Source organism: Nerophis lumbriciformis, linkage group LG09, assembly GCF_033978685.3.
Source record: "Nerophis lumbriciformis linkage group LG09, RoL_Nlum_v2.1, whole genome shotgun sequence".
NCBI lineage: Eukaryota > Metazoa > Chordata > Actinopteri > Syngnathiformes > Syngnathidae > Nerophis > Nerophis lumbriciformis.
The window spans coordinates 31,115,980-31,128,389 of record NC_084556.2 but is presented as its reverse complement, the minus strand read 5'-3'; the positions used below and the strand labels follow the sequence as shown (position 1 = coordinate 31,128,389).

The following is a 12,410-nucleotide window of genomic DNA, read 5'->3' as shown; positions in this document are numbered from 1 at the left end:
ATGCACAGTGCAGGCCGATTCATCCCCCTCCTAGTCACCCTGATGGTGACCGGCCAGGGAAATAAAAATTCATGGCGTTCCAGGACACTTTTAGTCCGTCCTACTTCTCCACCTCCCAAGCCTTGTTTGAGTTTTAGGTCTGGACACCCAAACCCTTTTCAGGTGTTGGAAAAAAAGTTAAAGTTAAAGTTAAAGTACCAATGATTGTCACACACACACTAGGTGTGGCGAGATTATTCTCTGCATTTGACCCATCACCCTTGATCACCCCCTGGGAGGTGAGGGGAGCAGTGGGCAGCAGCGGTGGCCGCGCCCGGGAATCATTTTGGTGATTTAACCCCCAATTCCAACCCTTGATGCTGAGTGCCAAGCAGGGAGGTAATGGGTCCCATTTTTATAGTCTTTGGTATGACTCGGCCGGGGTTTGAACTCACAACCTACCGATCTCAGGGCGGACACTCTAACCACTAGGCCACTGATTAGGTAAAAACTCTCACAGAAATGTTGACAACTCACTTTTTAACTAAATTTTTAACTGTTCCTAAAGCAGTTTTTTAATAGTCCTCCAAGAGGTGAAAGGCAGCAATGAGCATGAGTCACGTCTCTGTATCGAATCACATAACAGCTCGACAACAACGCGGTTTATTAAGTATCTCCCACATGGCCCCCTCCACTGAAATTCCCTCGTATCGCCACCACTAATATCCCCTTCTCTGGGAGTAATTATGCCCAAGCCTTTCAGCATGCTGAGAAAACAAACAAAGAATGAATAAGACCAACTGGAATGATGTTCATTATACTGTACTGTAGAGTCGTGTTATTGTGTGCACTTTGATCACATAGCTGGTGTAGTTAATATATACAGTAGTTATTGTTTCTCATACCTTCCACCAGGCCAACATCCGCCTGGGAAGATTTATTTCCTTCTGATTTTTGCTCAATAAACATTCTCTGGCAGGCTTGAGGTGTGTTTATATGTAGACACACACCCATGCATACACACGCTCAATTTCAACGTCTCTCCTGGTGAAAGGTCGAGCCATACGTCCGTCCATCCATCCGTCATACTGTCAGATGGAGGCTAACCCGAGGGAGCAGGTCGACGTACGATAGACAGTTTTCAGACAGGCAGCAGTGTGGTCTACAAGAAGTGCTACAACAGCGTTTAAAGAAACACATTAACCAACATAATTGCTCTGCGTAGGAGCCAAGAAGGGACCCCATCCCAGCAGACAGACTGTCGCTGTATGAGTATGTACACTGACTGGAGATTGACGTCTTTCAGTCCACTTTTGATAGTTCCGGTCTGTTTGGAATCTGAATAGAGAATAAAAATATACATTTTAAAATGCCATATGAATAAAAGAATAACCGTGCATGATATTACATTTGACGGCAAAAAGAAAAAAAAAAGAGAAAAAAACATTTGACGGCAAATTTAATCCAAGCTGTTTACCGCTCTGTGAGCAGTATAAATATAACAATAAAACAATATATGTGTATGTATGTATGTGTATATATATATATATATATATATATATATATATATATATATATATATATATACAGGTAAAAGCCAGTAAATTAGAATATTTTGAAAAACTTGATTTATTTCAGTAATTGCATTCAAAAGGTGTAACTTGTACATTATATTTATTCATTGCACACAGACTGATGCATTCAAATGTTTATTTCATTTAATTTTGATGATTTGAAGTGGCAACAAATGAAAATCCAAAATTCCGTGTGTCACAAAATTAGAATATTGTGTAAGGGTTAAATTTTGAAGACACCTGGTGCCACAAACTAATCAGCTGATTAACTCAAAACACCTGCAAAGGGCTTTAAATGGTCTCTCAGTCCAGTTCTGAAGCCTACACAAACATGGGAAAGACTTCAGATTTGACAGCTGTCCAAAAGGCAACCATCGACACATTGCACAAGGAGGGAAAGACACAAAAGGTTATTGCTGAAGAGGCTGGCTGTTCTCAGAGCTTTGTGTCCAAACACATTAATGGAGAGGCAAAGGGAAGGAAAAACTGTGGTCAGAAAAAGTGTACAAGCGATAGGGATCACCACGCCCTGGTCAAGATTGTGAAAAAAAAAAACATTCAAAAATGTGGGGGAGATTCAGAAGGAGTGGACAGCTGCTGGAGTCAGTGCTTCAAGATCCACCACCAAGAGACACTTGAAAGACATGGGTTTCAACTGCCGCATACCTCGTGTCAAGCCACTGTTGACCAAGAAACAGCGCGAAAAGCGTCTCACCTGGGCTAAGGAAAAAAAGAGCTGGACTGCTGCTGAGTGGTCCAAAGTCATGTTTTCTGACGAAAGCAAATTTTGCATTTCCTTTGTAAATCGAGGTCCCAGAGTCTGGAGGAAGACAGGAGAGGCACAGGATCCACGTTGCCTGAAGTCTAGTGTAAAGTTTCCACCATCATTGATGGTTTGGGGTGCCATGTCATCTGCTGGTGTCGGTCCACTCTGTTTCCTGAGATCCAGGGTCAACGCAGCCGTCTACCAGCAAGTTTTAGAGCACTTCATGCTTCCTGCTGCTGACCTGCTCTATGGAGATGGAGATTTCAAGTTCCAACAGGACTTGGCGCCTGCACACAGCGCAAAATCTACCCGTGCCTGGTTTACGGACCATGGTATTTCTGTTCTAAATTGGCCCGCCAACTCCCCTGACCTTAGCCCCATAGAAAATCTGTGGGGTATTGTGAAAAGGAAGATGCAGAAGGCCAGACCCAAAAACGCAGAAGAGTTGAAGGCCACTATCAGAGCAACCTGGGCTCTCATAACACCTGAGCAGTGCCAGAAACTCATCGACTCCATGCCACGCCGCATTAACGCAGTAATTGAGGCAAAAGGAGCTCCAACCAAGTATTGAGTATTGTACATGCTCATATTTTTCATTTTCATACTTTTCAGTTGGCCAACATTTCTAAAAATCCCTTTTTTGTATTAGCCTTAAGTAATATTCTAATTTTGTGACACACGGAATTTTGGATTTTCATTTGTTGCCACTTCAAATCATCAAAATTAAATGAAATAAACATTTGAATGCATCAGTCTGTGTGCAATGAATAAATATAATGTACAAGTTACACCTTTTGAATGCAATTACTGAAATAAATCAAGTTTTTCAAAATATTCTAATTTACTGGCTTTTACCTGTATATATATAAATTGGTTTTGGTCTACGCACTTGCCTTTTATGCCACATGATGTGGGTTCGATTCTCAACAGCTGCAGTATTATTTAATTTCAGCAATTGTCTTAACAGAAATATTCAGTCCATATTTGGTGGTGGTAAGCTACTGTAGTCGGTACAGCTGCCCCTAGGGTAGACTCACTGTTTTATGGGTGCCACCCCTGCATTACAAGGTGCCACCCCTGGAAAAAAAAGTCTGGACACACCACTGCTTTTTAGTACTAAAAATCCATTATTATTATTATTATTATTATCGACATACCGTATTTTTCGGAGTATAAGTCGCTCCAGAGTATAAGTCGCACCGGCCGAAAATGCATAATAAAGAAGAAAAAAAACATATATAAGTCGCACTGGAGTATAAGTCGCATTTTTTGGGGAAATTTATTTGATAAAACCCAACACCAAGAATAGACATTTGAAAGGCAATTTAAAATAAATAAAGAATAGTTAACAACAGGCTGAATAAGTGTACTTATATGACACATAAATAACCAACTGAGAACGTGCCTGGTATGTTAACGTAACATATTATGGTAAGAGTCATTCAAATAACTATAACATATAGAACATGCTATACGTTTACCAAACAATCTGTCACTCCTAATCGCTAAATCCCATGATATCTTATACGTCTATTCTCTTACGTGAATGAGCTAAATAATATTATTTGATATTTTACGGTAATGTGTTAATAATTTCACACATAAGTCGCTCCTGAGTATAAGTCGCACCCCCGGCCAAACTATGAAAAAAACTGCGACTTATAGTCCGAAAAATACGGTACAGTACGTAGTTGACTTAAAGGGGTAATTTCTGTAAAAAAAATGGTTCCATTTATGTTGAGGTGTTAACAGTGGCATTATTTTTCAAAAGCAGATGTGCAGTTACGCTAAAATTAATTAAAAAAAAAAAAAAAAAGAAGGGTGGGAGGGGCAACATGAAAGGAACTGCTACTTACTTTCAAAGCCTTCATTAGCCGTTCTTTCATCCCCCTTTCTGAAACAACAAAAAGCACCTATTTACTTTTTGCACAAATGGAAGACAGCAATGTCAACCAACTGCCTGCCATAAGTTCAAAATCACTTATTATTTCCCATTATGTCTCTGGCAAAAGTCACAAGGGAATGTGCAAGCAATGACTATTTGCGGTTACATCGACAACCACTTATGTCCAAGTAAGTTAGCCAAATCCTAGGGCTGATGACATAAATGGCTTCCATTCCACTATTTTTAAGATACATGAACATATTTGTTTACCCTTTGTGTTTCTTCACAGATCTATATTGTACCCTAGAAGTGGATTCCTACGGATACTTCGTGAGCAAAGCTAAGACCCGAGTCTTCAGAGACACCGCAGAGCCTCAGTGGAACGAGGTCAGTCAACAAGACGACGACTCTTGTGGTTTTACTGTTTTGTCACAAGGACATTTAATTTACCTCCCTGGTGTTGTCCAACAGGAGTTTGAGATTGAGTTGGAGGGTTCCCAGTACTTGAGAATCCTGTGCTACGAAAAGTGTTACGATAAGAGCATGCTCAACAAGGATGACAACGAGATCGTGGACAAGATCATGGGCAAAGGGCAGGTCCAGGTAAAACATATATAACATACAGATACATGTACTATAAGTATTACATCATATATCATAAGTACTATACTACGTCGTCATGGGGAGTGACTCATTTTGATTAGCTGTCTTGCCTCGGAGCATAATGATTTTGTAACGGTTGGCTTCTAATTGCTACAGTTAGAGTAATAGTCTGGTTTCCCACTTTTGTCAAATGGGACTTCCCATGTCTTGTTGTGAGAAATATTCCTATAAAAATCCCTTTCGGAGACTTGTAAACTCTCCACTATGGCATCTGTGGTTACTTGATGGAAGAAAGATGCGACTTTAAGCGTTTGTGCTTTGCAGAGCTACCTCCAAAGGAGTCATAAAAAAAAATGCGGTTAGTCAAGTAAAGCTTGACTCTTGTCAGTTTCCTCTCGATCGTAGCTAATTGCAGCTGTTGCTGTCATATTTGATCAAGATTTGCCTCATGAATCAGAGTCTCCTCCTTGGGTGTAAATAGCTCTTATCATCAGTTTAACTGCCTCTCTTTTTCTCAAGTACACGTTATGAACCTGGATATTACATTTGTGTCCAAACTTTCAACTTATTCAAGCTATGTTTGTTGCCGCAGACATAAGCGACAACTTGCAACTCAGAAAAGTACTGTTGCTGCTAACTGGATTGAAAGTGGGGCAAACACTAAGTCATACAGCCCCCCCCCCCACACACACTTTACAAAGGGAAAGATTCCGACTTAAAAATAACCTGATGTAAAGTGGGAGTGCTGCTTTTAATTTATCATATTTCCGTTTGGGGAGGGGGGGAAAACTCCCAACAAGCTATGAGCAGTTCTAGTTTATATTTTTTCTATTATTCATTTAATCTAGAAAATTACCGTATCCCTATATAGTTATTTGTACTGCACCCACTCTTAATAATGTGTATGGCTTATGTTAAACCCATTCAGTATAAAGGCTTTCACTTCGGGTATATGCTAGCATAACCCACAAATATCAGTGGAAATTACTTACTTCAAATTACAGTGAAACATCAAAAGTACGTTTTTTCCCCCAGTTTTCTATTATTGAGTTTGAGTTTGAGTTTATTTCGAACATGCAAGCATACAACATGATACATCACAATTTCCAGTTTCTCTTTCAACACGTTCGAAAAGAAGTAGGAAGAAGCAGAGCTTATTTAATCCTACCCCTTTTCTTTTACATAACAGTTGCTAAAACGTTTGTTCACTTCCTGTTCTCAATTTATTCACAATATACTGCATAAGTAATCACAATAAAAATAAATAAATAAATAAATAATAATTGATAAAGTAAGTTATATTTCATATGATGAGATGAGTAAGATTATTTTGAGAATGAATGAATGGATGAAATAAATTCAGAATGTTTATCATGGTTCTTCTTCTTTGTACTTTGTAAACACTTTAAGTTTGAAGAGTTTCTAGAAGTGGATCATATTAGTACATTGTTTGATTGCTTTGCTTAATCCATTCCATAATTTAAGTCCACATACTGATATACTGAAGGTCTTAAGTGTTGTTATTCTAACTGATCTTTTTTGGAACACCGTTAGTGAATGAAGTGTACTTTTGTAGGTATTTCCCCATATTTCTACACAATAACTCAGATATGGTAACACTAGCGAGCAGTAGAGAATATGAAGTGATTTTTTGTCTAGAACATGTTTTGCTTTATTCATTATTGACGTGTTTCTTGCTACTTTAAGTTGTATATTTTTTACATGAGATTCCCAGTTCAATTTATCATCAATCATTATACCTTTATGTGTAAATATTATTTAAAACTTTTATTGTGTTTCATTGTAGACATTAAACCATATAAAATCCACAAAGTATGTGAAAATACCATCTAAACATCATAAAATGCCACAAATTCAGTCAGCCATTTTGAATATGCCGTTCCGAATACCTTCGGCTATTTCCGTAGAGACGTCACCGGAGTAACACTTCTGTACTCTGACCATGTGATCAGATCGGTCATCCTGGAAATACGCAAAAATTAGAGAGAGATGTGCTGACTATCATTCACAATCCTTTTATAAGACATTAATATGCATTCTATGTGTGCATTCTAAGTTTTAAATAAATAAATACATAAAAAGTCCGCTAATAACAATGTAGTCAATGGAGGCTCTCTATTTCGCCAACAAAACCCTCTAAATAACCCACCACCAATACTCTATATACATATTGTGACCTGAATATTAAGCCAATATTAGCGATGTTGTTATTATAAGCGCTAGCGCAGACAAACTATTTTTTAGCAGCAGATTGATAGCACACAGCTAAGTAGCCCTGTGCCTCTGCTGCTTTACTGTGAGCCTGCCGCGATGTCCTGCTGCTCCCACATCATCGTGTCCCGGCTCGTCAAAGTTAGTCTACATTATAAATCATGTCTCTCATCTGGATAATATGAGGATTTAGCCATAAATCGAGAAGATGTTGATCTGTGACATTTAATTTATACACCAAGATGGAGACAAACACACACGACCAAACACAGTGTCTACAGAGAGAGTTTTCCTTGTTAACCCTTCGTGTGCATCAAGATTAATTCTTTATATAAACGGGAAGATATGGACATCTTATCAGTTGTCATCGAAGTAAGAGCAGACATTGTACAATAAGCTATCATTTTGTTATGTTTGTAGTTTGTATTTCTTGTTTAGCATTTAGCAATACTGCTACATGATGATTAGTGTTTCACTAAAGCTGTATCTGTTTAGCAGAGCTTCTAAAACTTGTAGCTCACCCTCCTTATATTCAGGCTAAAAAATATAAGGTACCGGATCATAACTTTTTCAAAAGTAATCGTTCCTGGCTCTGGTTGTTGTTGGTGATAATGGGATCTGTGGTTCCTACCTCTACGTCACGCGATCACGTACGTGACTGGCGAGCTCATTATCTCTCAAAATGGCTCGGGAATTTCTGTGAGATTGATTCTATTTTGATCATATCTATTTACTTGCACACTTTGTAAGTCTATCAGTGTCATACATCAGATATATATGATAATAGCTTCAATATATAGGCACCTTGTTTTTCCACTCTCCTGGTACTTTTATACACGTTTTATGACAGCTTCAGTTTAACCCTAGAACATATTAGTTTCTCTTTCCGATACAGGCGGCCCTGAAGTGTTCAGGCCTGCTCAGTGGCCTAGTGGTTAGAGTGTCTGCCCTGAGATCGTTAGGTCGTGAGTTCACACCCCGGCCGAGTCAATACAAAGACTATAAAAATGGGACCCATTACCTACCTGCTTGGCACTCAGCATCAAGGGTTGGAATTGGGGGTTAAATCACCAAAATGATTCCTGAGCGCGGCCACCGCTGCTGTTCACTGCTCCCCTCACCTCCCAGGGGTTGAATAACGGGATGGGTCAAATGCAGAGGACAAATTTCACCACACCTAGTGTGTGTGTGACTATCATTGGTACTTAAATTTTAACTTTAACTTAACTAGTTGAATTTTAGTTTACTTCAAAACTCGTACCTAAATTAACACTGGAGTTACTCACATTGTATACAGAACACATGAAAAGACATACAATACAATAATAACATTAATAAATTCAGTGATTCCCCAACATAAGAGTGTTTTGAAGTAAGAGCTGTCTCTCAGCTAATTGTCATGCTTTAAGTTGCAAGCAAAAATTTGAGTTACAAGTTATTAATTGGTGTAGCAAATGTCACAATGAACCCCTTAAGATCTGCCTTAAGCATCCTGTCTTACTCGCTAGCATTAGCTCATAGCTAGAGAGCGACATAACTTGTTTTCCCACCATGACAGGGTAGATAGTGAGTATAAAGGACAGTGCTGAGAAAAAGAAGCATCCATCCATCCATCCATCCATCCATCCATCCATCTTCTTCCGAAGCAGATTGTATTAATTGAATTAAAAAAAATAAATCATCAAAAACATGACCAAACATGTCGCCAACTTGGCGCAGCAATTCCAGCGTATCACTGCTAGTCTGCACCATACTGAATCAGAATGAGTCTAAGACCAGCCAAAATGTTTTAATTAATATCTAAGCGGCGTACATTTACCCATGAAAATATTTAAAATCTGCTGATGGTGTGTTTGACAAAGAAGCAGCTGGAAGGACATACTGTAGAAGTCCACTCTCCAAGGTAAATCCCCTATATTATTGCATTACTTAATAAAAGGCTTTGTTGGTCCATTATTTTTTATTGTTTGTATACCATAATTCTTATCCAAACATTTGTTTTTCTTTTTAAAAGTAATAATACATCTTAAAATAGTGCTGTTTTGGGGTTAGGAGCAAGCACAAAATAAATGGATTAAAATCAGTTTAATGGGAGACATAGTTTTTAGTTAAGAACTCCATCACAGAACCAATTAAGCTTGTAAATTGAGGTACTACTGTATAATATCTAAATGACGCCGTAAAAAAAAAAAACGAGAAGATAATCCCTTACCTTTTATTTTTTATAAGCTCATCCCCAATGTAGCATCACCTGGAACCCTAAAAGTTTATGCAACTTAGTGAAAGCCCTGGTTATGCTTGGTTATTACTGTCACTTTCATAGGAGCAGATCTTTTAACATGCTCAAGGACACCATAATCATCCGTAATGATGGTCGTTGAGAACATAGTTTGTAGCCATTATTTAGTAAGGGTTATTTCTATTCTCTCTGAGCTTTTTACAATGTTCATTTTCCCTTCCTTTTCTTGGGCGCACTGCCACCGGAAGAGCCTGCCTTATGCTTGGGAAACAGGATGAAGTGCTAAATGTTAACTAATAAAGCGATGCTATCTGTCACGGTGTCGCTTTGCGATTGTTGGCGTGACCCCAGGATGCAGAGACGGTAGACGCCGTGCAGCTGAGATAGATGGTCCATATATTAGGAACGCCAGTCAAAAGCAACACAGGAACTGAGGAACACATTTTTAAATCTTTTATGGGAGCATGTTCAAAACCACGATTCGGCTTAATACAGAATGTTGCAAAACAAGGACCACTTGTATTTCCAATGATAGAAGAATCTGCTTAGATTAATGATGTATTAGTTAGTTCCTCTGTATTAATTGCATTGGCTCCTAATTCATTAATCAATCAATCAATCAAAGTTTACTTATATGGCCCTTAATCACAAATGTCTCATGAGCTCAAATGAGAATGGCAGACATTTAGTTCCAATTAATTTGAGCTATTGTTGAGTTACTGTTGAGTCAGATGTAGATGGAAATATATTTTATTCCTTTTTTGTCTATTCAAAAGAGGCCGGTTATTATGCTTCAATATTTAATCATACATAACAGTAATTCTCACCTCTTGGTATGGCTGCCAATCACAGGGAGGAATGTTGCTGGGAACATCCACTTCAAGCCAACAGAAGGGGGAAAAAAAAGCATAAATACATCACGTGTTGACTTTGAGAGACAGAAGATGGCAAGATAGAGCAAGAGAGAGAGCCATGTCCCAGAATCTTGAGAGGTTGGGCAGAGCGTATAAATGGGAATGTTTTAAAGAAACCAAGTCATTCATATGCTGATGTTCTCAGCTTGTCAGTCAGGTCATGTCAGCCATTATCAAAGCAGTAATGTCCAAACTATCAAATTCTATAATTTTTTTTTACCTTCAATAAAAAAAGCAACCAGAGACTTAACAATTATTGCTAAAAAAAATACTGATGGGTAAAATAGAATTGAGTCCTGAGACTTCACTCAAGCTGTTTGCTTTCTTGGTGAAGCCAAGTTTAGAAGGGGCTGTCAGTGTTTTGCTTTCCTCTCTAGAGACCTTCACAAGCTTGTGGACTAGTGACTGACCGTAGATGGGCATATTGTGCTGGATGTTTTTTCTTCTTTTTCTTTTATGAGTCTCACCACCTACCTACGGCTGTTGCTTAACTTGATGGGAAACGAGTTTTCTCTATTGTTAGAAAATGTTTAAATTTAAGTCTGAGATGCCACAAGTTGCGTGATTAGTTTTTGACTGTTTATATTGTAGATATTTGTTAAATACACACATACTTGGTATGTTTGCATGCACTAAAACAATGATTGCATGGATTTGGTTGAAGCCATTTTTTTAAACACATGTAAAAACTTTAATTAGGTTTTTGACTTTTAGAGATGGGATTAACATTAACGTTAATTAACATTAACAGTGATTTCTAGATCAATCCCCTATATAATTTGGTTTTGTAAAATTTTTGTAAAATTTTATTTTTTTAACGAATGAAAGCCAACAAATTCAGTATAAAGTAGCCAGAATATGAATAACCTGTCATTTTCCCTTAAATATGATTATTGTCAAGTTTCCTTTACTTCAGAGTGTAAAATAGAGATTAGATTATACACGTGGGATTATCATCTGTATGTAATACAAATGATAGTAATACAATATTGTTATTGTGATTATATTTTTATTAGTGCATCTCTTGGAAGTTAAGTCTCCTCGTCGTTAAAAACGAGTCTGACCTCTATTTCTAACTTTATTTGAGGCTTTTTGAATGACCACAGGTATGGGTAAAGAGAGGCAAAAGTAATACTTATATATAACAATCTACTACAGTATGCTGCCACAAATTAAGTCATTATATTTTTTACTTTCTTCTGTCACTTCTTCCTTGTTCCAAAATGTTAGTGTTGTGTGTGGATGCTTAAAGGTGAGCTTTGATGACGTTATGACGTCTGTGTTGAGTGAAGTGTTCGATGCTATAGGTTTTCCGCTATCCAGGTGGAACAAACATTTTGTATTTTTGATGGGTGGTGTTGTAAGTAGTAGTCATGGACAATCTTCATTTTATTTAAACAACTTTATTATTGAACTTTCACAGCTGTATTAATTTTACATGAACATTTATGGCATTAAAAAAAACAATTACATATTTAAATAACATTTTTAAATTAAATAAAACGACATACTTTACAAAAGCCCAGGGGCACCCGCTGTTCTTGGGGCCCAAGTAAAACATCTCCATTCACCCCCTACTTTGAGGCCACTGTGTTTAGATCCAAGTTACCTCGAAGTTACTTGTGCAGGGAAGTAATGTCCTCTATTTGCAGCCCTTCAACCATTGATATCCCATGAGTACCTCTTGGGTTACAGTGCTAAAGCTTCCCTGACCAGAAGCATAGTTGGGGTTACACACCCCACATCCATCAAAACGCCAGCTTCAAAGTTCTTCTTTGCATATGTCAGAAAAAAAAACACATCAACTCTTCAGATTGTCAAGTTTAAGGAAAGGGCTTCCTTCGTTTTTTGATGACTTTGGCATTATTCCATTCATCCTCCACTGGCTGTACATTCTGTACTTATAAAGTGATCTCATTTTATAAATACAGACTTATTTTTGCTGTCAGTTGAAAACCTGTATGCCGCTCAATAGAACGCAGACCTCCACAAAGATGTGAGGAGGGCCTCATGTTTTGGTGTTCATCTGTTGGTTAGTTAGTAGGCTGGTTAGTAAGCTGGTTCCAGGAGGATTTAAGTCTGGTTGGGTTATATTTTCATTTGCAATGGGCTTTTTCCCTGGTTGATGTGCCCCTCCATAAAGTTAAGTGGAAATCAGTTGTGTAGTTTTTGTGTAATCAAACTAACTAACCAAGAAACGCACAATAAAAACATGCCT

General features: G+C 38.0%; 1 protein-coding gene and 1 long non-coding RNA gene across 5 annotated transcripts in view; one reads left to right on the top strand and one right to left on the bottom strand.

The window, feature by feature from the left end:
• The window catches only part of abr (ABR activator of RhoGEF and GTPase), a 230,510-nt gene that overhangs the window by 160,830 nt on the left and 57,270 nt on the right, over positions 1-12,410 (top strand). For all 4 annotated transcript variants that reach the window (XM_061961987.2, XM_061961988.2, XM_061961989.2 and 1 more), the window contains 2 exons: positions 4,494-4,591; positions 4,676-4,807. In XM_061961987.2, the coding sequence (XP_061817971.1) occupies positions 4,494-4,591; positions 4,676-4,807 (230 nt within the window). The remainder of the gene's footprint in view (positions 1-4,493; positions 4,592-4,675; positions 4,808-12,410) is intronic.
• Positions 1,196-10,285, bottom strand: LOC133607406 (uncharacterized). Its single transcript, XR_009815411.1, has 3 exons — positions 10,106-10,285; positions 4,176-4,213; positions 1,196-1,317 (listed from the first exon to the last, which is right to left on the bottom strand). It is a non-coding gene; the product is annotated as an uncharacterized lncRNA (long non-coding RNA).